Source organism: Mytilinidion resinicola, assembly GCF_010093595.1.
Source record: "Mytilinidion resinicola strain CBS 304.34 unplaced genomic scaffold BDZ99scaffold_14, whole genome shotgun sequence".
Lineage (NCBI taxonomy): Eukaryota > Fungi > Ascomycota > Dothideomycetes > Mytilinidiales > Mytilinidiaceae > Mytilinidion > Mytilinidion resinicola.
Genome location: NW_022985450.1, coordinates 1,045,558 through 1,072,079, shown reverse-complemented (window position 1 = coordinate 1,072,079; position 26,522 = coordinate 1,045,558). Strand labels below are relative to the sequence as shown.

Genomic DNA, 26,522 nt, shown 5'->3' with positions numbered 1-26,522 from the left:
TCTATACTTATAATAGTAAAGGTATAATACTAGGCGCGCAGGCTATTATTAATACTATATGCGCAGACTATAGTCTCTATACTTTTAATAGTAAATAGTAGAAGGTAAAAACTTTGCGCGTAGGTAAAGCTATTAAATCGGTAAAAACTTTTTAGGGCGCTATTACTACCTTTCTATTATAGGGGCCTTCTAGACGCTAGTATAGTTAAGAAGTCTATTACTTAACTCCGCGCAGGGAGTTAAATTGCTTTATTAGGAGCTATACTTATAGCGCTGCTAATAGGTTTTTCCGCTATATAGGCGACAGCTTAACTATATAGGTAATAGTTAATTATAAAAGCGCGCTCTATTATAAAGAAAAAATTTCTAGGTTGCTTCCGTCGCTTCCGGAAGCTAGAAGAGTATTTATCTTATATTAGGGCTTAAGGTTAGAATCGAAATAAGCTGTATTAATATTAATAAAAAATAAATATAAAAAAGGAAGAGGTTTCTAGGTTTAACGCTGTTATAAACCAAAGGTCGGAGCAACGTTAATCCGTTCCGCGGAGCCCTAATTATATAACTATTAGGCACGTGTTATATAAGCAAACGTGTGGCTATAATATTAACAGCGCCTTATTACTTAGGCTAAGCTTAATACTATCTACTAAAGGAAGCTATTAGAGGAGATTATAATACTAGAGAAGGTTTCTACCTATAAGCAATCCTTATATAAGGTATTTAAAAAAAAAGGGCTATTTCCGGCGTATTATAATAGAAAAGCCCCTTATTATACCTAAATAATAAGAAGCTAGGCTAAAATAGGCTTATTCTTATCTTAAATAGATACCTAAAATATAGGCAGCAGTTATATAGACTAATAAGGCGTCTATTTAAACTGGTAGAGGCTAGATTTTTATTACTAGAAGCGCTAAAGAGAAATATAATATTAATTGCTGTGTCCCTAAATTTAGGGGATATTCTAGCTAGATAATTTATAGCAGCATCTTCTATAGGAATAAAGGACCTTTAGTTATTTTAAAAAAGAACTAGTTAATTAGGCTAGGATATAAAAAAAGATAATAAATAGCAATATTATTATTATTAAATTCTATTACGCTGGTGTAGCTCCTGTTAGGGTCTATACAGCTGTTCTATCTAGGCTAGTTTATAAGGAGAAACCGTTTGCTGCTATGCAGCGTTCGGATAAAAACCCCGTCCTCTGCGGTGTATAGCGCTAAGCGCTCTTCTTATTATTATATAGCTATTAGGGATATATAGTAGATCTATTAAGTCTACTACAGAATAAACTATTATAATACGTTTTCCTAAATCTATCCGGGTTTTATAGTCGTCCTCCTAGGCGCAGGTCGAGTTAATTCCGGAGTAGTAAGCTAGTTTAGGATTAGCGTAAGGGCACGCATGCTGTTGTTTTGCACGCGTGCCCTTTATTAAGGCGTTAGTCCTTAAATTAAATAATATATATAGGGGTAGTGCTGTATAGGCTGTAATATATATAGGAGCTACAGTATACAGGTAGATATAGCTATTAGGTAGGTGCGTAATATACGCGGCGTAGTATATATAGTATACGTAGTATATATAGTATACGTAGTATATATAGTTATATAAAGTTATAGGAGGTAGAATACCTATATCTCCGCCTCTACTATTTCTCTAGCTACTAAAAGGTATAGCAGAAGGTCCGTTCTTTAGAGAAGCTATTAGGCTATAGCCTTTCTTTTTTTCTAGCTTCTATAGAGCTGTTTATACGTCCTTATCTTAGCCTTCTAGAACAGCTCGCCCCTGCCTTTAATATGTCTTCCGCAACTTATTATAATATATTTTAGGGATTAGAGGCTATACCCGCAAGGGCATACCGGCGTTAGGTGGCCGGGCACTTTTATATAGTAGAGGTAACCGTTAAGCCCTATATACTCCGTCTATAGGTTTATAATAATTATACTCTCTACCTTTATAAGTTCTTTATATAGTGCCTCTTATTATTTACTCTATTTAGTATTAAGTGCTGGTATTAAAGGTTCTTAGCGTAGTTTTTTATAGTAGGCTTTCTATTCCTTTTTCCACTTCTCTTTATATTTATCCTAGATTATACCACGCCTCGTGCGCCTATAGGATTCTTCCGATTCGCCTTTATATTATGCGGCTAGCTTTAATACCTTCGCCGCAAGCTTGCGGAGTTCGTCGCGCCTGCTTAGGCCGTACTGTGGTGTTCCTTTCGGCCTGTATTTAGCACGGACCGTTTCTCTTATACGGCTGTATTAGGTTTTAATATACTTGCGGGCTGGCCCCTTACGTGTGCAGTCCGCATAGGCCACCGTAAGTTCCTCTAGCTTTAGCCGGAGTAGAGGGCATAATATTTTATACTCTATTACCCTAATATTTATTGTTTTATATACCCCTAAAATAGTATAAAGGCACTAGTTCTATACTATTTTAAGCTGCTTAATTTTTATCTTGCTAATCTACTCTTTTATACCCGGTGTAGTATACTAGAAGGTGTATCTATATATAATAGCAGGCCTAATAACCGCCGAGTATATTATGCGTGCCTTCCGGAAGCTTGCGCCCTAGGTTAACGCTGTAAGCCTTATAAGGGCCCCTATCTAGGCTATAGCTTTATTCTTTATAGTATTAATATGCGGGCCCTATTTAAGTTTAGAATCTACCTAGACCTCTAGTATTTTTAGGTCTATTATAGGGCTTTTAGTAAAGCCCTATATATTAACTATAGCTTTTATATTAATAGACTTGCGGGCTCTTATAAAGTGTATTAGGTAGTATTTATCTAGCGCAAAGACTGCTTTATACTTTCTTGCCCACTCTATACACTAGTTATGCGCCTATTTAATAGCCCTATAGTTTTCTTCTATACTTTTACTATATATAAGGATATTTATATTATTAATAAATCTATAGGCTGTTATATTACCGCGCTGTAGTATTAGTAGAAGCGTGCTAGCAAAGAAAAGGAAAAGTATTAGTAATAGGAAAAAGCCCTGCAGTATTCCTGTAGTAACTGTAATAGGTTCCGCTATAAAGTTTCCGATAGTAAGCCTTATAGTGCGGTCCTGTAGGAAGGACCTTATAAACCTAACTATCTACTCCGGCACTTATTAAATCTATAGGTTATATATTATATATTTATATAACACACGGTTAAACGCCCCTAATATATCTAGGCTAAAAAGTAATACTATAAGCTGTAGATTTCCTCTCTATATAGCGTGGATTTATTTAGTAAGGAGCTTAAGTACTATCTATATTAAATATCCTAGTTGTGCCCCTATCTAACTAGGTAGAAGTATATCCTTTTCTTCCGCAATTTTTAATAGCCGTATAGCTACAATTTATTTAAATAGCTTGCCTATTATTTCTAGCAGGGCGATCGGCCTATAGGCCTTTACTATTATATAGAACGCTTTCTAGGGCTTATATAGCACTACTATAATAGAATTTTTAAACGGCTAAGAATAGTGTTCTTTATATAGGCACCTTATAAAGAACCGAGCCAGCGTAGGTGCTAGCTATATTTCGCACTTCTTAAGAAACCTGTTAGTAATCCCTATAATACCCGGGGCTTTATCTAGGGCAGTTCCTATTAGCGCTAAAAGGATATTCTTAATTATAATATCTAGTGTAGTATTATACAGTTCCGGGTATTAGAACCCTTCTAGGTTAGATAAGTCTATATTAGCCGGAGGCGGAAAAAACTGCTCCGCTAGTATATATGCTTTTATTTTGTTATCTATATATAGAGTAGGGTTCTTAGGTTTTAAAAGAGGGGGAAATTAAAGCGGAGGTCTTAATTCCTTACTAGCTATACGGCCCTAATTAGCTAGCTTCTATATACCTTTTAGGTTTTTTATTACTTTCTCTACTATATAGCGCTATACCTTAGTACTCTCCCTTTATATAGTTCTTTTCTTATAGTTATACTAAATATAGTATAATATCTAGTCCTCTATAGATTGCGATAAGCGCTATATTCTATACGCTTTTCTAGTTTTATATACTTCCTCTAAGTATTCTTCTAACTATACCAGCGATGCCTATTTTAATAGCCTTGTAATAGGTACTATAGCAGTAATTATAGCCTGTATATATTTATAGAAAAGGCGTGCAAATTTATTAAAGTTATCCTCTATATTTTAAGGGTTATTCTAGTTATCCAGCTTATCTAGCTAGGTTTAAAGGTACTTCTGTGTTATAACCCGTAATACGAACAACCCGAGCGCAGAGGCACTTGCGGAGACAAGTAAGCAGATAAGACTAATTATACAGAACCAGGTCACGGGACTAAAGGGGTCACGTGTAGGACGCATAGGGATCCTGGATTCCCCCACAGACTGCTAGTGGATGGGAACGATCTAAGAATAGGACATCACGAGGACAGGGCCACGTGATGGCTCGAGGGGCTCGAGGCTGCGAGCTATACAAGCAAAAGGTTTCTTAGGACGGAGCTTTTATATAAAGGGACGCTCCTTTGCATAAATAGGAACCTTATATTTAACTTAAGACTTTAATACTACCTATTAGAAGTAATAACCCCGTTTTATACCTTAATTGATTATTGCCTTACCTTTTAAAGACTATTGCACCCCGACAACAACTTAACCTATACCCTGCCTTAGTATGTAACACTTAGAAGGTATAGAAAAAACGACCCGTTATATCCTGCGCCTTTTTCTAGTCGGTATTCTTCTATAGCTAATATTATAGCTGTTCTACTGCGCTTAGTAGGGTAATATCGAACTCTATATATATAGGGCGGTAATCTAAATTGCAGTTCTATTCCTCTTGCACTATATAGGAAGTAGTTTATTCTATTAGCTATCCCGTTATAAATATAAGGTTAATTATAGACTATAATATTCCTCTCGCCTATATTTTTATACCTTTTTCCGTGGCCAGGTCTATTCCTGCTTCTATTATAATGCGGATAAGCTTCTCCGCTTACTCCTCCGTGTTTATTACTTATATTCCTCCCTATAATAGGTAATATAGGTTTATATCACCTATAAAAACGTGCTCCGCGTTATTATTATTTAGTAGTAGAGGTAGTGCAGCTATAATTCTATTTAGTTTCGGGTTATAGATATTATAAATTTAGATGTCCTTTCTACTAGTATAAAGAAAAAGAGTAATAAGGTTTAGTAAGTAGTGCTCTACTAACTACTAGTTAATATTAAGGTTTTTATTAATATATATACACGTTTTTATATATAGGCTTTCTTTATATAAAAAGTAATAGAACTTTATATAGAGTATTATATACTTTTATTACTATATATTCTTCTATAGCTTTTATATTGCTAGTACTAGCAGTTAAGGCTAGGCTTTCTCCGCTTTTTCCAGGAACTTCCTCTAGGTCTTGCGGCTCTTATTAATATTATACTGTATAATAGTAAGTATACTAGGTTATTCTAATATTAAACTATATTTATAGTATCTGCGGCGTTTACTGCACCTATTTTAGCGCGTAGTTGCTGGCTTATATTATCTTCCTATAAAAACAGTACTTAGGTAATAGTTTTAAGTTATAAAAGTCTATCTATATCTCTATATATTATTAATTAAGTTAACTAGGTTAGAGGCTGTAAGAATAGTAATATAAAGCAAGAAGTATATAGTATTTAAAAAGGCGTTAAATAGGAAGATTGCTGTATTAAATAAGCAGTCTGTATTATTCTATTAATCTTTAGCTAGCTTAGTGTTATAATAGCGCTACACGCGAGAGGTCGAGGGCTTAAAGAGGAGCGTTGATTAGGTGCTATGTACAATGCTACGTGGAGAATTAAGACGTTGTGTAAGGAACAGGAAAACGGGAGACGGGCCACCGGATATAAGGGCGTGGCCGAGCGCGTGGCGTACGGCCTCTATGCCGTTTCGGCGCGTGGCACGCGTATACGCGAGGTCCTTACCAGATTAGGTGATAGGAAAAGGGGGCAGCCGGTAGGTGGCTGGAGCGGGACAGGATAGGAAGCGGAAGCGAGACGGGAGCGGAGCAGGGTAGGCAGGGCAGGAGGCCGGCCAACGGTAGTAGGCCGGTGCAGATTGCTAGAGTTGTAGCAATCTGCGGCAGAATTTCGGTAGGTAGGGTGTCGCGGTCGATACCGTGACAGTACCCCCCCCTAAACCCAAGTCTCTTGGCGAGTAGAAGGCGCTGTTCGTGATGTGTACGGCTATTTGTCGGGAGTAGGGCTGTAAATTAAATCTTAATTAAGGTTTCAGGGTCCAGCAGGACGGGGCTTATCGGACGCAGGATTGTAAGCTTCGGGGTGGCGGTAATAATAATTAGCTGCAGCAGTAGTGTCCTTTAGGTTGTTAACAGGTTGCCAGGACAGGTTGTTATATCTAGTCTATTAGACTAAGTACTTATATTGCTTTTAGCGCCGGTTTAGGCGCATGCCTTTAATACGGTCGATATACTATTTAGTCTCTTCTTTAACTTAAATAGGTTTAGGTAGGGGCAACTCCTAGCCAGGCAGGTAGTTAGCTTGCGGAGCGGCAGGACAGAGTAATAAGATATAGAAGACAGGATATATCTTTATAAATTTAGGTAGGCCTAGTTAATAGGCGTACGGAAAGATAATCTGTATAATCGGGAACTTCCCTAGGTTCTTTTAATTAAGCTTCTTAGCAGGTTGATTTGTATAGATATTCCGTGCATTTAACTAGACTTTATTACCTACTTTATAGGCCGGTGCGCCTATATATTTTCGGTTAGCGTATTTTTCTTGCATTACTTAGGCCTAAGTTATCTCTTCGCGGATAAACTGCTTAATATCCGATATTTTATTAACTATCTAATTAGCCTTAAGTGCTTGCAGTACTTAATAGGCAGGGCGCGGAGTTCCTAATAGCGGTTTAAAGCCTATTCTTAGGTGTTATCCTAAGATAGCAACAAATAGTGTTACTGTTATTAATTTAGATTAGGTATTATTTGCCTTAAACTAAGCAGACGGCAGCCAGGTAACCTAGTTATCTTGCTTATAGTTTATATAGGCGCGGAGGACTTATTCCAGCATTAAATTAGCCTTCTCTATTTAGCTATTAGTTTCCGGGTAGAAGGCTAATAATAATCGGGCTTTAATACGTAGTTGCTTATAGAGTTTATCCTAAAACGCGGAGATAAACTGCGATCTTTAATTGGATACACATATATTAGGCAATCCGTGATATACCTAAATATATTAGTAGAATAGGTCGGCTGTAGCCTTAGCCGTAATTATTCTACAGGGAATTATATATTAGTACTTGCTTAGGCGGTCTACTACAACTATAATATTAGTGCAGCCTTCGGATTCGGGTAGTTTAATAATAAAGTTGATAGAAATATTTTGCCAGCAACGCTGCGGGACGGGCAGGGGTTTTAGGAAGCTATTATACTTCTCTCTTAAAGCCTTTATACAGCAACAGGTATAACAGTATACTATAAATTAGCAGATTATTTTAAATATATACAGCCAGTAGTATTCTCTTTAGAGGATTTCTAAAGTCTTTCTATATTTAGGGTGGCCGCTAACAGGGGAATTATGCACGTGACGAAGCAGTTTAATCTTTAGTTTATTATTATTAGGAATTGCCATTCGGTTGCGGAAGTAGAGCTTGCCATCTCGCTCTTTACATTTACTTAGGGTAATCTTCTTAGAGCGGTGTACTCTGGAGCGTAATATCTCCAGGACTTCCTAGATAAACTTATTATTTAGGTATTTATCCTTAATAATCTCCTAAATTATTTGGTTAGTTTCTGTTAGATTTAACTGCGTAAACAGGTTGGAATAGAGCAGTATCTAATTTCGGGCTGCTCGAGCTTCTTCTTGCGCAGGCGCATCTTGCGTACAACGCGTTAAGGCGTTAGGCTTTTTACTGTACTTGCCAGGTTGGTAAGTAATTAAGAAGTTAAATTAGGACAGGTATTTAGACTAATAAGCCTATCGGTGGCTTAACTGCTTTATAGTTGTAAAGTACTGCAGGTTCTTATAGTTACTAAGAACCTAAATCGGGAATACTGCGCCTTCTAGTTTAGGCCGCCACTGTTTAAAGCATCGGATAATTGCTAGAAGTTCCTTATTATAGATCTTATAGTTATATTTAGCAGAACTTAATTATTTTAAGAAGTAGGCTATAGGTCGGAGTATTCCTTATTTATCTGTTTGCGAGAGCACTCCAGCGTTTATATAGTCGGACAAATCGGCCTTAATAACAATCGGCAGTTTAGGGTTGAAATAACGGAGGATTAGGGCGGTGGTGAACGCTGTCTTAAGTTGTTCGAATGCCGCACGGCAGGACTTATTAAACCGGAACGGAACGTCCTTCTTTATAAGTGTAATTAGGGGAGCGGCCAGGCCAGAGAAATTATTAATAAATTGTTGGTAGAAGTTTACAAATCTAATAAAGGCTCGTACGTTTTTAATATTGTAGGGGACTTCCTAGTTACAGATATTCTTAATCTTATTCGGGTCTATACTAATTCCGCCGGTTAATATTATATACCCTAGGTAGGTAACCTTATCCTAATAGAATTCGCACTTATTAACGTTTAGTTATAGGCCGGCAGCTTCTATTGCTTCTAGGACTAGCTTTATATAATACTAGTAGTTTTTAAAGTTTTCGCTGTATATTAGAATATTGTTAATATATGCGGTATAGAATACGTCTAGGTACAGGCGGAGCATGTTGTTTACGTAGTGTTGGAATATGCTAGGAGCGTTAGCCAATCTAAATAGCATTACCAGGTATTTAAACAGGCCGTATCGCGTCCGGAAAGCAGTTAGCTATTCGTCTTTTTTCGCGATTTATAAGCGATTAAATGCGGAGACGATGTTAAGCTTTATATAGTATTTCGCCTTACTTAATTATGCCAGGGTCTCCTAAATTAAGGGGATTAGGTATTGGTTTTTAACGGTTACAGTATTTAGCGCGCAGTAGTTAACACAGAATTATAGGCCTCCTCCGGGCTTCTTAATAAAGATAACCGGAGAGGCGACAGGTAATAAACTGGCATAGATAAATCCTTTCGCGAGGTTGTTATTAAGGTACTTCCTTAGCACCTTTAATTTGTTTTATAATATTCTGTATAACGGGCCAAATCCGTGCAGTTTGCCGTTTTTAAGCATAATCTTATAATTATATATTTGGTGTTTAGGTAACTTATTAGCTTCCTATCGGGAGAAGGTCTTTAGTAAATAGTAATATTGTGCTAGGACTTTTATAGCTAGGTCGGTTCGGGTCTTTAGAGCTAAGGCCTTATTAATATTAGCAATAGTAATGGCGAAGATTTCGTAATCGGGTTATCGGGCTAATCGGGTTATAGACGCCGCGTTTAGCATACGGATATCCGTCCAGGTATTAGGTTTAAATTTAGAATTAGATTTAGTTTCGGGTTTAGTTTCTAGCTCAGGTTTAGGATCGGGCATATTTATCTGGCGTACTATTTTAGGAAGCTAGTAATCGTGTCGGTATTATATAGACAGGCTCGATCGCTGCAAGCAAGAGTGTTAGGTTAGGGGTGTTAGGCACTGCTTAATAAGGGGCGCTTTAGGAAGCTGTTCTATATAAGTTTTTATTGCAGAGGTTTAGGAGTTGCGCAGGCATTGCGCCTGGTATTAGAACGATCGAAACAACAGTTGTTAGTTATTATAGTTAAATCTAACACGGTGCTTATATAGCCAGGGCTGTCCTAGTAGTAGCTTATATTTACCGAGTTCTAGTATATAGAAACGGATCTGTTCCACGTAGTTTAGGTAGCGGAGGGTTACTTGCGCAGAGTGCGTAATCTATTCTCCTTTAAGCGTTTTTCTATTAAATCCAGTTAGGCGTAAAACGTAAAGGAGCAGGTTAAGGCGGAGGTTCTATACGCGCGCCAGATTCCTGTAAATATAACCTATTGTTACAACCCGTAATACGAACAACCCGAGCGCAGAGGCACTCGCGGAGACAAGCAAGCAGATAAGACTAATAACGCAGAACTAAGTCACGGGACTAAGGGGGTCACGTGTAGGACGCATAGGGATCCTGGATTCCCCTACGGACTGCTGGTGGATAGGAACGATCTAAGAAGTAGGATATTACGAGGACAGGGTCACGTGATGGCTCGCCAGGCTCACAAAGGGAAGTAAGCATAGAGCCGTGCGAGCGCTCGTCGAGCTCGAGACGCTTAAGGACTATAAGCCCGGAGAGCTATATAAGTAAAAGGTTTTCTTAGGACGGAGCTTTTATATAAAGGGACGCTCCTTTATATAGATAGGAACCTTATATTTAACTTAAGACTTTAATACTACCTATTAGAAGTAACCACCCCGTTTTAGACCTTAATTAATTATTGCCTCACCTTTTAAAGACTATTACACCCCGACGACAACTTGCCTATACCCTGCTGTAGTGTAAGACACTTAGAAGGTATAGAAGAGACGACCCGTTACACCTATGCCTGTAGCTCTACTATTAATTAGAGCTACAGCGTTTATGCAGGTAGGGCCTTATTATATAGAAACGGGGATAAAAATCTATTATTTCCAGGAGTTAGGTTTAGGTTCTTTAAACAGGTTTATAGAAATCCGGGGTTGGAATAGTCCTGGGGGGCGACTTAGCCCTAGGACAGGGCTTTTAACAACTTCTTTATATAGAATAAGCGGCTACCTCTAGATTAATTAAAGCTAGAGGACAAAGCAGTAGATATAAAAAAACAGCGGGCAGATAAAAATCGGGTGGAATTAGTTAATTGCGTGTATGTGCGCAGTTGGGGGCTTAAAGGCTTATCTATACTAGATAATTAGACTTAGGGCAAGGGGACAGAGCAATTGCGGGAGATATAGCTATACTTTCCGCATTTAAAGCAGAGGCCCTTTTAATAATATTTATCTTATTCGGCTGAGCCGGCTGGAGCATATTTAGATATATTAATTTCTATTGCATCTAGGTCCTTTCGTGACGGAGGGGAATATTAAGAGGGTTAGCCGGGCAGGAATTATAGATTATTATTATACTTCGCGATTAAGTTGGCATAGTTATTTAGATTGTCCGGGGTAGTAGCGCCAACTATCGCACGGCGGAGTTTATTAGAGAGGAAGTATCGGAGCTAAGTTATTAGGCCAGCTTTGTTCAGATCTATATTAGCGGCGAGTTATTAGAATTTAGCAAAGTGCAATATAAAGGCACGCCTTTCTTGCTTTAGTATATAGAGTTGATTTAAGGATATAAGTTTCTAGTTCGGATCGCCGTATATAGCCTGCAGGAATTAGACAAGTTAATTAATAGTGCAGATATTTTAGTTTATTAAGGGGTTAATAAGCATTAATAGGTTAGATTCCAATTAAGAGTAAGCGTATAGCAGGCGAGCACGTTTAGTTGGGTATTAATTAGCATTTCCTTCCAGTTTATACTATAGTTGTTGGATAAAGATTAGGAGTTCCTTTTAACTCCCCTTAAATATTAGAGGGTTAATTAGATATTCGGTCTTTAGGGTTGGTAGGGCGGCGGCTGTTAGGGAGGAGTCTGTTAAAGTTAGCAGAGTAACTTTAATAGTTAGGGTCTGTATACAGTTTATATTATTAGCAGGTATTAAGCTATTGTTTAATTTATAAACAGGAGGCCCTGCGAATTGTTAGTCGGGCGCTAGTAGTAGAGTAGGGGTAGATTTAGACCGAATTGCGGCTACTTCCTCCCGCAGAGCAGCAATTTCCTGTTTCTGGGCGGACAGGACTTTTATTACGGCAGCCTGCTGTTCCTTTATAGAGCTAACGAGCTCTAGAAGTATTATAGTTGGGTCGGCAGGGGTGTTTATAGTAGTAAGAGTAGACACAACATAATATTACGATAGCGCTACACGCGAGAGGTTAAGGGCTTAAAGAGGAGCGTTGATTAGGTGCTATATACAATGCTACGTGGAGAATTAAGACGTTGTGTAAGGAACAGGAAGACGGGAGACGGGCCACCGGATATAAGGGCGTGGCCGAGCGCGTGGCGTACGGCCTCTATGCCGTTTCGGCGCGTGGCACGCGTGTACGCGAGGTCCTTACCAGATCAGGTGATAGGAAAAGGGGGCAGCCGGTAGGTGGCTGGAGCGGGACAGGATAGGAAGCGGAAGCGAGACGGGAGCGGAGCAGGGTAGGCAGGGCAGGAGGCCGGCCAACGGTAGTAGGCCGGTGCAGATTGCTGGAGTTGTAGCAATCTGCGGCAGAATTTCGGTAGGTAGGGTGTCGCGGTCGATACCGTGATACTTAGGTTCTTATTAGAATACTTAAATATCTTCGGTTATCCTACTTTCTTTAGTGCTGTTAGCGCTGGCCTTAGTTTTATGCTGCCTTTACGTGCATTATTATTAGCAGCTTTTTTCTTCCTAGACTAGGTTAAGGTTATATACACCTCTAGCAGGGCCTAGGGCGTGTATAAGCTCGGCTCTTTATTAGTGTTATATTAGTATAGCATCGCCTACCTTTTTAATATAGCCTATAGCTAGGCCCCTTTCCTTATACTATATTTAGCACTATATACCAGGTGGTTTCTTTTATAGTTAGCGTACTTTTTAGTATTTATTGCCGTGTATTATTTTATATTATATTCCCCTGCGTATACTATATATTAGATATCCTTTTTATAGTGTCTTATAATATGCTTATAGCCTTAGTATCTAAAGTACTGTATAGCTGTAAAGCCTGCTTTATATTTTAAGGCTGTTAGTAATTATCCACTTATTATAAATCCCTTTATAATAGCTTTATCTGCTATTACTTCTATGCGCACGCTGGCAATAATTAAGCTAGCGTGTCGGCCTAGGTTCTCTCGCGCAGCCTTAATACCCTTCTTATTCTTCTATATTATCTTCTTAATAACTAGGCCTAGGTTAATTATCGCGTTGGCCCTGATAATATTATCTTTAAGTATTTGGCTTTCCAGGTCCGAGTTCTTAGGTACTCCATGCACCTCTATCAGCACTGCGGGCAGTTGTATGCGTGCCGTCTTGCCTAGCACCTGCACCTATTCCCTCTTCTTAAGCAGTGCTTCCTTTGTGGCCTCATCCGCGACGTATGCCTTAACGTCTCCACTCTGTAGCTTCCTTATGCCGCTGATCTTCGTTGTGTCCGGTAGTCCGGCTGCTTGAAGCTTCTGGGTGATAGTTATGTTCGTATCTGCTGCGGTTATAGTTCGCTCGTTGTTATCCTCGATATAGATGGTGATTTTATGGACATTTGTAGGTTGCCCTGCATACTGCCCATTTCCTGCTGCCTTCCCGTATTGCGCAGCCATGCCGCTTAGCATGGCTGATGGTGTTGTGCCTGCTGCTGCTGCTGCTGCTGCGGCATACGTCTTCCCGTGCGTTGACAACGCGTGTACCTCCTTTTTCGTGTCCTCCATCATCTTTATCAGCTTTTTCCATGGTGTCTGCCGTAGGTCGATCGCGGTATCCGAGAGGCCGAACAGGACGCGTCCTGCAAAGTCGTAGAGGGTTTGGACGATCGCATTCATCTCGAGGGATTGGATTGGCTTATTCCGCAGGAGGTCTTATATGCCGTGTGCTTCGTTAACGAGGTCTTGGACGTCCTGGTGGACGTTCTTAATGGGCTTCGGGTTTTAGTGTTGGTTTTGGCGTTGTTGTTGTTGTTGTTGTTGTTGTTGTTGTTGTTGTTAATGCTGTTGCTGGGGCGGCTGCGCGTTAGGGGTCGCAATTCGCGGTGTACCTACCGCGACGCCGCCGGCACTACTCGTAGGGCTTTGAGGCTGCGTACAATTGTTCGCAGGGCCTTGGATAGCCCCTAGGGGCCCTCCTTGGGTTGTATTTCCAAGATGCTGTGGGGTCGATTGCATCGTGTTAATAAATAGCAATATCTACTGTACCTATATATACCCTAATATTAAGACTTTTATATAGGAATTATAGTAGACACTATAACACTAGCCTATTTTTATAGAGGATAATACCTTAATTTACTTAGTAAAAGCAACGCGCCTGGCCTAGGAACAGAACAGCATGCTTATAATAGAATAGCCAGCAAATTTCCCTAATTTAAATCTAATTAAGAACGTTTAGCGGCTGTTAAAGGGGAGAATACAACGCCGGTTCCCTATAATAAAGGAGGAAGTACGGCAGTACGCTAAGGAAGAATAGGAGAAGCTCTAACCGGAAGAATTTGAAAAGTATACTAGCAATATAAGGGAGCGCTGCTTGGCTGTAATTGCTACAGATGGCGGCCCAACAAAATATTAGTTATTAGTTACTAAATAAGCACTGTTTTTATGTGGCGTTGTGGCAATTATAAGCACTAACGGAAGGCGCTTGCAGGGAGGGCGGCAGCCCGCTCAGGTTACCCCCTTGTAGTAGCCAGAGCCAGAGTGGGGCCCGTTTTCGGGCCACTTCTATTCCGAGCATGGACAGGCCATGACCCTGAAGTAGTCTCAAGGCGGGGCTACTCTGTAGACTGTCAGGTTCTTAAGACGGCATTTCTTAAGACAGCCATGGTCTTCAGACAGGCATGGCCTTAAGACGGTGGCATCTCAAGACGAGGACGTTCTCCAGACAGTCACGCTCCTAAGATAGACCAGTCTTGAGACGGTTATGTTCTCAAGATAGACATGCTCGCAAGACGGGTCTTAGGACGATCATGCTCTTAGGGAAGTTGTCCATGCTATTTACTTTCAAATGTTCCTACAAGCGTGCAGTGAAGGGATTGGTAGACTAGAGCGGGCCTCAAATCCACTCTAGTACCATGCAAGCTTCAAGAACGGGCTCCTTGTACTGGCCCAATTGTCTGCAGTTTCGTAATGGTACATGGTAAGGAGCCCCTTTGGGTTCCTTTTCCCTTTTCGTACTGGTAGACTCTCAGTAATGGAACGAATCATGCATTTCTCGTAATGGTCTAACATTCGTACTGGTCCCTTATATATGCACCTTCGTAATGGTACAAGCTTTGAGGGAGCCAAAATGGGCCCCATGACGCTGGCGCATTAGAATCGCCAGCGTATTACATGTAGCAACGCCAGCGTCCTGAGTGAGGCTCCATGACGCTGGCGCATCGGAATCGCCAGCGCAAGGTGAGCGCCAGCGCCCAGGGAGCCAGAATGGTGGGCGGACAGTGCACGAATTTCGCAGGACCATTTCTGTGCCTGGTCGGATTCGGCAACCCTATAACCTGGGTACGCAGCTCTTCTTGTTGCGCTGCTCGTTTGACTCCCTTGGAGGGACGGCATCGCTAATAATTGAACTTCCCAATTATTTAAGCAGCTGGCTCGCTGTCCACTTTCCTCGCAAGTTTGAACCGAAATGCCCGTAGATTGGAGACCAGACACTCCATTAAAGTCATTCATTGAAGGCGGTCAAGCACAGCATCGTTTTTCCCACACAAACCGAAGATGCATAGTTACCCCATGCAAGCATCAATTCTGCGTCAGCGGGCTCGACGCACGCGCCGCCTGCTTAAGTACCTCACTCTCCAAACGCGTCCTCCAAACAGCAGAGTCAAATATTTCTCCATGATCAAGGTCTGCGCACCACACCACGTTCAATCGACCATCCATCCGGTCTAGTGACTTGATCTTTTCAGCCCTATTTGCCTCACCTCGGCTAGCATTCCTGCCGTTTTGTTGCTCTCCAACGCCTTGTAAATATGTACGCACTTGTGGAGTATTGACGATCAGATCTTTTCCGCTGAGAAATACGGTGGTATGACGTTCCATGAGGTCCTCTTTCCACAGTATGCTCTCAAACCAGAAGAACTGGCGAGAGAGTGTATAGGCTACGCCCATGTCCTTCGAGCCGAAATACCATATTAACCATTCATTGGCAAACTTTGGTTTGCGAAAGGTCTAGCTAGTCAGCTTTGACATTCTCGACGAAGTTCACAAATTGTGATCTTACAAAGTTATAAGCTACATCCGGTTGATGCAGCAGTATTGAAACAGGGTCGACTAGAATGACGGACACAATCTGACTGGCTAAACCGGGCGTCTTCAAGAGATACGCGGCGATCACCGAGCCATATCTGAGAATCATATTAGTAAAATCGTCTTACAATAGTCGGTATACTCACGAATGTGATACTAATACAAACTTTTCAACCCCATGATGACGTAGAATAGCTCGAAGCCGTTGACACATTCCTTCCTTTCCGAGTATCGCCGGCGTAATTCGAGAAGACACTGGCAAGATCTCGACTGCAAGGATCCCAATTTTCCCATCCTCATCCCCACGTCCTTGATTCAATTCGTTCAAAAATCTTACGTAAGGGTATAGTCCAACCCCGATACCGTGGAGAAATAATATTGGGGACTCCTTGCGAGACGTGTGAGGGCGATACCAATACGTAAGATCTTTAGCTGGTGAACGACGAGAGGCTATGAAAGTCTGCGGCCGCGGAGGGAAAATACTGACACAGTGCACCAGTGAAGAGCGGTGAAACTGAAAATGGCAGAAGAACATAATGGCATGTGTAATGATGTCTACCATGAAGATGCACTAGCAAAATATTTTTATTAGCATCCCTAACTTCTTGGCGGCCGATAGAACTAGGTCCTCACCATGTACCATATCAAACTCCTGTGTAGCGCATCGACTTTATCCAATGTCAACCTCAGACACTTCACGTTGGCTCGCCCTGGCTCGAAATATATTCCAGTTCGTCTCTCGAGCTTCTTCACGTATCCTTCTACCTCGTCGTCGTAGTTAGGATCATCCATGGCCGTGTTCAGAAAAGCCCAGCGGAACCATTCTTTAATGTTCTCTCTCCTAATGGCAGCAGGAGGCACGTCCAGAAACCACTTTGATATGTATCGTCCATGGTCCTGAATGGTATCTTGGCAGAGGTCGAAGAGCTTGTGTCGTCCCTCTTTCGAGAGAGGCGGAGGATGTAAGGTTGGGCGCTGGAGGTGGTATCTCTGGTAAAGATAGATCAAGAAGTAGAACAATGTCTCCGCAGATGCCCAATATTCGAAGCACTGCGAAAGACGCAGGTTAGAAGGTAGACATGTGGTCAAAATGCAATACGTGACGCAGATTGGCGCGATGAGATGTAATGTAATTACGCAGGCCCATATAAAGACGTATTCGGCGGTTGAGGTTCCAATCATGCTGAAAAGTTCAATTCACCGTCACCGGCAGTAAATTTAGGGCTCCGTGGCCGTAGTATGTGAGCGAATAAGCTGTGGCGGAACTGTCCAAGGTCAAGACAAATATTGGAGGGAAGCTTGATATAATATGATGTTGGGAAACAAAACCTCTCGATCGGTTGATCGGAGATAAGTGGAGAAGGTGATAAACTCTTGCCGTTCTTGTTTTTGTTGGGACGCACTGTTGGCGAGCTAGCAACGCTCATGGGGAGGAAGGCTGCAACGGGTTGCGTCTCAACCTGCGATAGATTTCTTCTGGTGATGAAGCGCGACGGACGATGCAAACGACGGCCATAGAAGGAGCGGCAAAGATCTATAAAGATTCAGTCATCACTTCTTTACAAAGTTGTGGATTGCAGACAGCAACGAGCACGTTGGCGCTGGTCGGGATGCGGGGTCAGCCCAGTCTCGTGTCTGCACGCAGGGAATTCTGCGTCGCCCAGAAAAGCGAGACCGAATCTTCGCAAAGCTGCATCACGTTAACAACGCCATAATAAATTCAATACAACTACAGAGCCTCCTTGAATGAGGCCGTAAGTTCGATTGCACTCATTACATTGATCAATTTGCTGGTGGTTGATATTCTGCAATGCGCGAAGTGAAGGTTCCTACTGAGGTTGATAGAAGTGATCACCAATACGGTGGTCTAATAACGTGAAAAGTGCAACAACTCAAATGAGCTGGCCCGCAGCTACAAACCCAGCTTAAGCACGTTGACATTCATCATCTCTGGCTGCGCCAGCAAGTACAACGGCAAGAGATTGAAATCAAATGGATACCTACAGCCGCGATAATTGCAGACGGCTTCACGGAGGCACTAGACCGCCAAAAGCACGAGAAATTGTAGCTTTCTATTCTGGTCTGATGGTGCTATGGCTGCTTTGAGAATAGCTAGCCACTTAAATACGGGCTTGCCTATATAGTAGTGCTGCAGGGCTACTACTACAGATTCGCTGATCTTTGTTTATACAGAGAACAGGGCTGTAATATGCTTTTTATAGGCCTTTTCCCCTATAGTATACTTCTTAACCAGCCTGTTATACTTCTTATATTGCTTATTACTAAGCTCGGTAATATCAGGTTTGTTTTCCGTGGCGCTAGCATCTGCTGTGGCCGTGCTAGCCGTGTCCGTGCTAGCCGTTGCCGTGGCTATCCGAATAGTAGGCTTAATGTAACGGGTCGTCTCTTCTATACCTTCCAAGTGTCACACACTAAGGCAGGGTATAGGTCAAGTCGTCGTCGGGGTGCAATAGTCTTCAAAAGGTGAGGCAATAATCAATCAAGGTACAAGACGGGGTTGTTACTTCCAATAGGTAGTATTGAAGTCTTGAGTTGAACACGAGGTTCCTATCTATGCAAAGGAGCGTCCCTTTATATGAAAGCTCCGTCCTAAGAAACCTCTTGCTCGTATGGCTCGCAGCCTCGAGCCCCTCGAGCTGCTCCCTTAGCTCGCAGCCTCGAGCCCCTCGAGCGCTCGCCTGGCTTGCACCCTCGAGCCCTTCGAGCCACCACGTGGCCCTGTCCTCGTGATGTCCTATTCTTAGATCGTTCCCATCCACCAGCAGTCCGTGGGGGAATCCAGGATCCCTATGCGTCCTACACGTGACCCCCTTGGTCCCGTGACCTGGTTCTGCGTAATCAGTCTTATCTGCTTGCTTGTCTCCGCGAGTGCCTCTGCGCTCGGGTTGTTCGTATTACGGGTTGTAACACTTAATAGGCGCGGCCTTTACAGGAAGATAAGTGGTGGCATTAGGATTAATATATTGCTAGACGCGTAGGCTTTCTATATAAGTTTTGATCTAGTTAATCTATAATTTCCAGTTAGGTCCTAATACTAGGATAACCTTAGTTATAGATAGCAGCTTAACTTATAATAGATCTATATTAGCTAGGTTTAAAAGAACAGTAACTAATATACTAATAATACCTATATAGATTTAGGTGCGGTAAATAGCGCGTGTATAGTAGATAGCGCGTGCAGCAGCTAATAGGGGCAATATAGCAAGGTATATAACTTCCTAGTTAGGAGATATAGGAGAAGGAGAATATAATAATAAATTATAGCGTTAGGCCGGGCTTATAACTAGCAGCTAGTATAGGAAGGGCAAAAGATTAGTAAAGGAAAGTATAAGTTATATTAATATTATAATAAGGGACTATATAGAGTAATAAAACTCCTTTAATAGTAAGAAATAGTAAGGAATAGTAAGGAATAGTAAGGAATAGTAAGGAATAGTAAGGAATAGTAAGGGAGATAGTGCAACTCTATAAAAAGAAGAAAGGGAGAGAAATAAGGGAGAATAAAGGCGTGTTACTAGCTGCTAGACCCCCTTAGATTATAGCAAAATAGTAGTAAAGCTATAAGCTATATAAAAGAATAAAAAGTAATAGGAAATAGTTAATTTAATAGTAAGTGCTAGCTAGTAGTAGATACTAGGCAGTAGCTGTAGTTATAGTGTTGTTGCTGGCTAGTAGCTGCGAATACGGCCTAATAGTAGTATATATATATAGCAGGTTTATATAGTAGTTCGTGCAGCAATTCGTGTATTGCATTTATAGCTATATTATAGTAGCTGCTATAGCCTGCCCCTTATTATCTAGGCCGTTAATTAACTAATTAAAATAAAAGGTTATTATCTAGTTCTATATTTATTACAGCATCTATATATAGCGCTGTATTATCCTCTAGCTTAGGGGTAGGTAAATACACTATTAGCCCTTTTAGTACGGAATCGCCTATATAGGATAGCTTTTATATAAATACTGCATCTACTATACTAGGCGTGCTATACCTACTAGGCCTTTTATACGTGCTATATATGCTACTATACTTAGCGTGCTAGCCGTGCTGCTAGCCGTGCTATATATACTAGGCCTGCGTTATTGTATAGTAATATAATTAAGGAAAGGGTCGTCTTTATCCTTATTATCTGCCTAAGTATTAAGTTCTGCCAGCTCGCTAGCTAGCGTTTGCCGTAGCGGCCGTATAATAATACACTTAAGAATTTCCTCTGCAGGTTATTATAGCCTAGCAGATAGATCTAGCGTTTATAGTTTATAGAAAAGTTCTTTATTAAAAGTAATATCTATTATTTATACAACTTTCTATTCGCTAGAAATCTAGACGCAATAGATATTTATTGCTTTATAGCTAATAAGGTACCCTATATACGTATATAGCTGCATTTTATTAAGCTTTAGAATATTATATATTAATAGATAGGCCCTATAGCTATATACGCGTAGATACGCTATATTAGGCTGTGCTAATAGGCATAGGCAGTATTATAGTTCCTTAAATAGTAATTTCTATTTAAATTGCTTTATAGGCGTACAGTTCTTAGTATATACTGCAAATTTCAACGCTTCTAGCTATATTAATTCCGGCAGATTTATATACAGGCGTGCTGCCCTGCCTTTCTCTATAAGCCTGTAGCCGGCTTATTCTACTATACTATTTAGGGCGGTATTATACGATGGTAAGGCTTTAATTATAATGCCTTTATCTTCTAGAAACTATACTAAAGGCCTTGTAATATTAGTTGTAGAAAGTAATAATTTGTTATTAGTTTTAATAACCTTAATATTATGTGATTTAGATATTATAATACTCTATACAGTATATAATAAGCTGGCTATAGGTAAGGCCTTTAGCAAAGAGGCCGATTAAATTAAGTTAGTACTTGTCCAGGTCTATTTTAGGGCGTCCACCTTAATAACTATTAGCTATTATATAAAAGATAAGAATCCAATTTACCTGGCATGTTATATTGGTGTTGAAACTGTTGTATTTTCAGAGGAATCTTTATACTAGTGGTGCGGGGTTCTTAGTTTACTTAGGTTGAAATTGATGTGAACTCTGCTTGTATTGTAGTGGCCGTACGGGCCGAATATATACTAATAGGAAATGGCCCACCCCCTAGGTCTTATCAGCTCAGCTGAATAGAGGCCAGCTGAAAGGAACGAACCCAGCTGAGAGAAACCTGTTGTAGCTGAACAGAGGACCTCGCCACGCTGAGTGCGCGTTAGCAGCAACCAATCAATGAAGAAGAACGAGAATTAAGGAGAGAGAAGGGGGGGAGTGCCTGTACGTAGGTGACCGTGAACCGTATGAATTGTTGATACTAGGTTGTAGCTGTCACAACCCGAGTCCTGTGGTTCTGGTCTGAACTCAAAACCCGCTGGGTCAATTTACACCACACCCTGTCGGCGAACGCATACGAGCAGAAAAGGAAAGATATACTGCGATATTTCAACATCGCTCAGTTGACGGTGTTCAAACGAGACCATAAAGGGAAGGAAGGGGGCAGGGAGCTCGCTCTAGTTCTTCTGTCTGTCCACATGCTTCTTTACCTAATTGCCAATAGTTTGGGCTCCACCGGGATCTTGAAATCGAGTCTACAGTCCAGGTCGACTCAGGTGCTAATACAGAGAATGGTCGAGAATGGGTGTGCAGGAAAAGACTCAACTTTGTTGAGGCGGTTTCAATGTTCTATCCAGCTCTGTACTTCATGTCTCCCTTTCGACCCCCGCGAGCCCTAGACGAGGATCACCGAGAGTGCACTGCGACAAAGTGCTCCATTAAAGGAGGACTCCTACAACCCTTTCATCGCACTGCAGATTGCCAATGCCATGATGTTAGTGTGCCGCTCGAGCAAGTCACTACGATTGTGGCGGAGGGTGGTATTCCTTTGATACGTATTACGCGTCCGCTCTCCGGAGGCCTGGAACTTGAGGTCGTTCCATATGGGCGGACAAGTCTCTTCACAGCTGTTTCTCATGTCTGGGCTGATCGGCAATTTGGTTCAGCGATGAATGCGCTTCCTGAGTGTCAAGTGGAGTATCTTGACTCAGTGCTGGCTGCATTACCTCGGGATGTCGAGCATTGGCATCTACGCGACTGGTACCAGAAGATGCTTTCCTCATCTGGCTCTGTGGACGGCATCGAGCCGCCTAGCCGCACGCATTATTTATTCTGGCTAGACGCCTTCTGCATTCCCCAGGACACGCAGCATGACGATTTGAAACACAAAGCTATCGAGTGGGTGAACCTCATATATGCTGCAGCCTGGCACACTTTGGTCTTCGATGCTGGCTTGCAAAAACTGGATGCTGGGTAACGGCCTCCCTCGCTGGCCTCGGGCGGCCGACCAACCTTCTATGGTCCAACCGAGGAGAATTTGCCAGATGTACTTGGACATATCAGCGCCTCGAATTGGATGGGGAGGGCATGGTGAGTAACCTATGTCGCTGTTTCCCATGCTGAACTGACGACCGCGGACAGGACGCTGCAAGAAGACGTGTTGTCTGGCCACCTTGTCTTCCAACTGGACGGGTCCTTAGCGTATCCACGGATATTATAGACATACATCGATTCGGGAGCTTCGCTTTCGGAAGTACTACGAGAGTTTCTCAAGGATGATCGAACGGCAAATCGTCCTTTGAAGCACGCAAAAAAGGGAGCGGAGCCGTTTCGGGATTGCATCTGCACTGAACTCCTCGAAATTTACTAAGGCTTCGCTGCATGTTGAGGAACATAGAGATTATGCACGAGGACCAGTGAGCACTTGAAGGCGTATTCTGGCTGGGAATATACCACTGACAGAAAGCAGGCTGACCGAGCAGCACGGTTCGTCAAATCCCACAGCCTTCTCCAGTCGTGAAGTACAACCCAGTCGGCAGACCTTCCACTAATATTGATTAATATGTCTGGAATGAACGGCAACTCCGTCTCGCAATGCAAGAGCACAAATGAGATAATGAAGCTCCTCTTCTACGGCCTCGAAACCCTTCCGGTAGAACTACTCTTTTCCGAGTGTGCAAAGATAGGAGGGTGCACGGTGGACTCCTGGATCCCACGAGAAGTCGTTCCCGAGAGATTTTCAGGGAAATACACCTTACAGCTTGGCCCGGAAGGATTTACGTTTTGTCAAAGTGAGGACAGTCGACGCTTGAGGTTCTTCTTGATTTCCTCCTTGACCGTCTGGCAGGACCAAATGCTACTTTGTTTGGCAAGCAATCGCAGGGATACGACAACCAAATACCTTGTCAAAGCTCTAACGCCTTCAGCCGAGCAGGTACTTGCTACGTCCGAAAATGGCTGGTGTGTTCTAGTCGAGGATGAGAGTCCCAATCCTCGAGGCGCACGGCTTGTGATTAGCCGCATCAGCGGAAACAAGGTGTTTTTTCATTTCGATCACCCTTTGCGACTGTCCAACAGTGACACCGACAGTTCCGCGATAACAGAGCAGCTCCTTCACAATGCATGTGTTGCTCAACTAGCGGATTTAGGGCAAGAGTTCATCATTGAGAAAAGCTCGACCCCTCAATCTCTCGGCCTGTCTCGCCCCCAAAATCCAAAACAATACTCGGATAGACTCGACGTGATTAGCCAAGCACTGTGCTGGGGTATAAATTACTGGGAACGATATATGATCAAGAGATGTCTTAGTGATGCGGCGGCAAAGAACATTATTTTCCTCATGGCATATGGCATCTTTTCGTACAAGCAACGTCAATGGGTCAATCGAGCTCTCCATGCTTTCGTTCATCATGCATGGGTTCAAACTTTCCATCCAACATGGAGTCCAAACGGACGGTGGAAGTGGTTCTGGAAGCTGTCGAATTACGAGCCACCGATTCCGTTCAGGACGATGATGAAGTACTGCTGTAAGTTTGCTTTCCATGGGTCGTTATTTACGGATTCCTATTCTGGAATGCTAATGGTGACTTTGTACTGATTGCCGCTGTTTCCAAAAAAGGAGCTGGCAAATATATTTGTGGGGGGCCTGGCGTTGAAACTTTTAACGAAACCTGTGTTCTGGCTCCTTATGAGGCTTTAAACAATATCGTCACCAGGATAGATTTCTTTTAACTTCCTTTTCTAGGTAGCGGAATGCCCTGCGTAGTCGCAAATTTCGAAGATATTTCGTAAAGAGCTAGGTTACATGTAACATCTGCACTGCAATCTACTTTTTTTTTTCTTAATACCTTAGATACTCTCCCGAGTTTGAATACCCGAGTTCAGTAGTCTCATGCCTACTTTGTGTTTCCCTATATCAATACCTATCCGGCTTGATCACAATAATAAAATGGAAATAATTCGGGTTTCAATTGCAGGAGTTCGAAAGAATTCACCAAGTTTAACGCTTTGACATTAAAATCACTTTCGACAATGTCCACAAACTAAGTCATGTATAGTAAGGTCCATCAAAAATTGGGATAGGCTTAGAAAGAGTGTTGGAAGTATATAACGTCACTTATTTTCCGGTTCCCCTAATCTTAGGCGGCGCGTGCTTTTTCATCCAACAAAGAGCTCGAAATCTAAGCCAATCCTATGAGGCACTCCTCATCACGCACGCTAAATGCGCAAGATCAACCACCTCCGAAAATTGAAGTTAAGTGGGATGTGGAGCGAATTTTTAACCAGGTCGTTGATGATACCGGTCTGGCAAACTAGCGTTCACATCGCTGAGGGAGGTCATGGAGGTCATATGCTGGAGCATTAACGGATTTCAGGAGAGCTCAACCGCAATTAGAAGAGCAGGCCTTGATTCCGTGCCTGGGCTTGCCATGCTGGCCGTTCTGCGTCGCTCCGAACTCGTCACGGATTGTCACTAGCAACTCTTGTGTGCAAACAGCCTATAAGGCCTATCGAGGACAGGACATCCCTTCCTCCAGCTCAGAATGTTGCTCGCCATATTACCGATGATTGTGTTTAGTTCTCATGTGGAATTAACAAGTGTCTCCGAAGAGCAAGAAACGGGGAACAAACGTAACATAGACAGATCTCTTTCTATTTCTCCCTCTTCTTCCTGTGATTTCATCTGGTCTTATCGTTACCTTGTGACGAAAAGTTAGCAGGCGTCGAGGAAGTGGGCGTGGAAATATGGCGGCCGTCGGCGAGATGGGGCATTGCGTCTCGGTGACTTGATACGGCCAAACTCCAATAAATCACAATGTTTCACTTCACCGGTATCATTCCAGCAGATACATAACAGAAGTAGTCGTGTTACATTACTGTGCAAGCTAACATAGCGATGAATTGGCCCAGTGCAAGGCCAGTACCAACTACTGTACTTATTGAAGTGTGATTGCGAGCACCAATCTTCTGTCTCCTAACGACCTCAATCTCATTGCGTTCTTTCTCGATTTCGCGAAACTCATCCTCATAGCGATGCTCCACCGATTGAGAATATAGAGGAGACTGACGAAGACGTTCAAGTTCTTCCGTTTTCTTGCGATGACGAACGGCGTTCTCTTCGGACTTTCGCCTTAGCTCCTCTAGCTCTTCGCAGATCTTCTTGTCCCATATAGTCTGCAGCGATTCCATATCTATCTGGAGATTGGAGAGCTCTGACTTCTTCTTTGACAGCTCAGTCGAAATTCCTGCCATGGCGTTTCTTGAAGCTATTATCCGCCTATCGTGAAATTCTGAGGCTGCCTTCTCAAAATCGCACTTCGCTTCCGCCATTAGACGATCTAGGGCTTCTTGGTCGGCGAGGGCCTTGCAATACACTACCTGACCAAGGTCTGTTTCGTGAATGAGCTTATTCTCGTGGATCATCTGACGCTGAAGGCGTAGGATGAGTCTGTGGTCCTGCTTCACGATGTGTTGGATAAGTTTGAGCGCAGACGGCCTTCCCACAGAAAGTTTAGTTATGTGACAGCCTCCTTTCTTCAAATCACCCCAAAAATGTGCTTTGCTGCACAGCTCTTGCTGCCGTAGTGCTCCTTCGTCTTCGTCGACCTCGTCCCATCGTGTTGTTGCGAGTGCGATACCGGGATAGCTTTCTTCGCCACATAACGCCTTGAAGGCATTTAGTCCTCGTAGAGAACTTCCTTCAAGCCGTGGTGCAGTTATTTGGTGTAAGTAGACAATTCCGCTAATTCGTAGCTCCCGTTGGAAAGCACCGATTAACCAGAATGCAAGCTCTTGCAGTGTCTCTCCATCCGACCGGTGAGTACCGTTAAAACCTGGAGTATCGATGAGATGGACGGTCCTCCCGTTATATGTCATCGTATGCAATGTGACCTGCGACGTGCCTGGCCTTGGTCAGTTATCCATATATTGTACTACTCCGACGCCCCCATAAAACTCACACGATGAGAGACCTCTTCCAGATTGCAATGGTTTCTCTTGAGTACAGGTGGAAATGAAAGTAGTCTTTCCTGCGCCCGTCATGCCCAAAACAGGTATGAATATATCCTCAACACTGCTGGTTGTTAGCTGGAACTCCCACCGCGAAGAAGGTGAGCATGCCGACCTCATAGGTCGAGATGCTATCACACTCGACTCAACTCTCCCTGCGGGATTGAAATTCATGATTGTTCTTGAAACTCACGCTAGCAATGCCAGTTTCATGTGCATAGTTTATGTGCATGGTGCACGAGAGGTCTGCTGAACTCTTAAAGAGACA

The 26,522-nt window shown here is 42.3% G+C and overlaps 6 protein-coding genes across 6 annotated transcripts; 3 read left to right on the top strand and 3 right to left on the bottom strand.

Moving 5' to 3' along the window:
- Window positions 1-2,843: 2,843 nt before the first annotated feature.
- On the bottom strand, window positions 2,844-3,101 carry BDZ99DRAFT_392495 (uncharacterized protein; the record flags this gene model as incomplete). The annotated part of the gene is made up of 1 exon (XM_033715788.1): window positions 2,844-3,101. A coding segment is annotated over one exon (258 nt), but the record flags the coding sequence as incomplete, so codon positions are not given.
- A 10,179-nt stretch (window positions 3,102-13,280) lies between these two features.
- BDZ99DRAFT_465340 (uncharacterized protein) lies at window positions 13,281-13,566 on the top strand (the record flags this gene model as incomplete). Its single annotated transcript, XM_033720520.1, has 1 exon — window positions 13,281-13,566. A coding segment is annotated over one exon (167 nt), but the record flags the coding sequence as incomplete, so codon positions are not given.
- Window positions 13,567-15,375: 1,809 nt separating this feature from the next.
- Window positions 15,376-17,064, bottom strand: BDZ99DRAFT_392753 (uncharacterized protein; the record flags this gene model as incomplete). Its single annotated transcript, XM_033715808.1, has 4 exons — window positions 15,376-15,804; window positions 15,857-15,980; window positions 16,029-16,453; window positions 16,516-17,064. 4 exons carry the CDS (start codon window positions 17,062-17,064, stop codon window positions 15,376-15,378), a joined length of 1,527 nt encoding a protein of 508 aa, XP_033574434.1.
- A 4,550-nt stretch (window positions 17,065-21,614) lies between these two features.
- On the top strand, window positions 21,615-22,223 carry BDZ99DRAFT_523082 (uncharacterized protein; the record flags this gene model as incomplete). Its single annotated transcript, XM_033725771.1, has 1 exon — window positions 21,615-22,223. One exon carries the CDS (start codon window positions 21,615-21,617, stop codon window positions 22,221-22,223), a length of 609 nt encoding a protein of 202 aa, XP_033574433.1.
- A 585-nt stretch (window positions 22,224-22,808) lies between these two features.
- On the top strand, window positions 22,809-23,843 carry BDZ99DRAFT_523081 (uncharacterized protein; the record flags this gene model as incomplete). Its single annotated transcript, XM_033725770.1, has 1 exon — window positions 22,809-23,843. One exon carries the CDS (start codon window positions 22,809-22,811, stop codon window positions 23,841-23,843), a length of 1,035 nt encoding a protein of 344 aa, XP_033574432.1.
- Window positions 23,844-25,108: 1,265 nt separating this feature from the next.
- On the bottom strand, window positions 25,109-26,468 carry BDZ99DRAFT_447871 (uncharacterized protein). The gene is made up of 3 exons (XM_033718032.1): window positions 26,370-26,468; window positions 26,206-26,318; window positions 25,109-26,148 (listed from the first exon to the last, which is right to left on the bottom strand). Exons 1-3 carry the CDS (start codon window positions 26,426-26,428, stop codon window positions 25,115-25,117), a joined length of 1,206 nt encoding a protein of 401 aa, XP_033574431.1. The 5' UTR covers window positions 26,429-26,468; the 3' UTR covers window positions 25,109-25,114.
- Between the last annotated feature and the right edge of the window lie 54 nt (window positions 26,469-26,522).

Coding starts and splice junctions, on each gene's coding strand:
- BDZ99DRAFT_447871 (XM_033718032.1), bottom strand. CDS start 26,428: ATGAATTTCAATCCCGCAGGGAGAGTTGAGTCGAGTGTGATAGCATCT. Junction 26,319..26,369: donor ATAGCATCTCGACCTATGAG/GTCGGCATGCTC, acceptor AACAACCAGCAG/TGTTGAGGATATATTCATAC. Junction 26,149..26,205: donor TGGAAGAGGTCTCTCATCGT/GTGAGTTTTATG, acceptor GACCAAGGCCAG/GCACGTCGCAGGTCACATTG.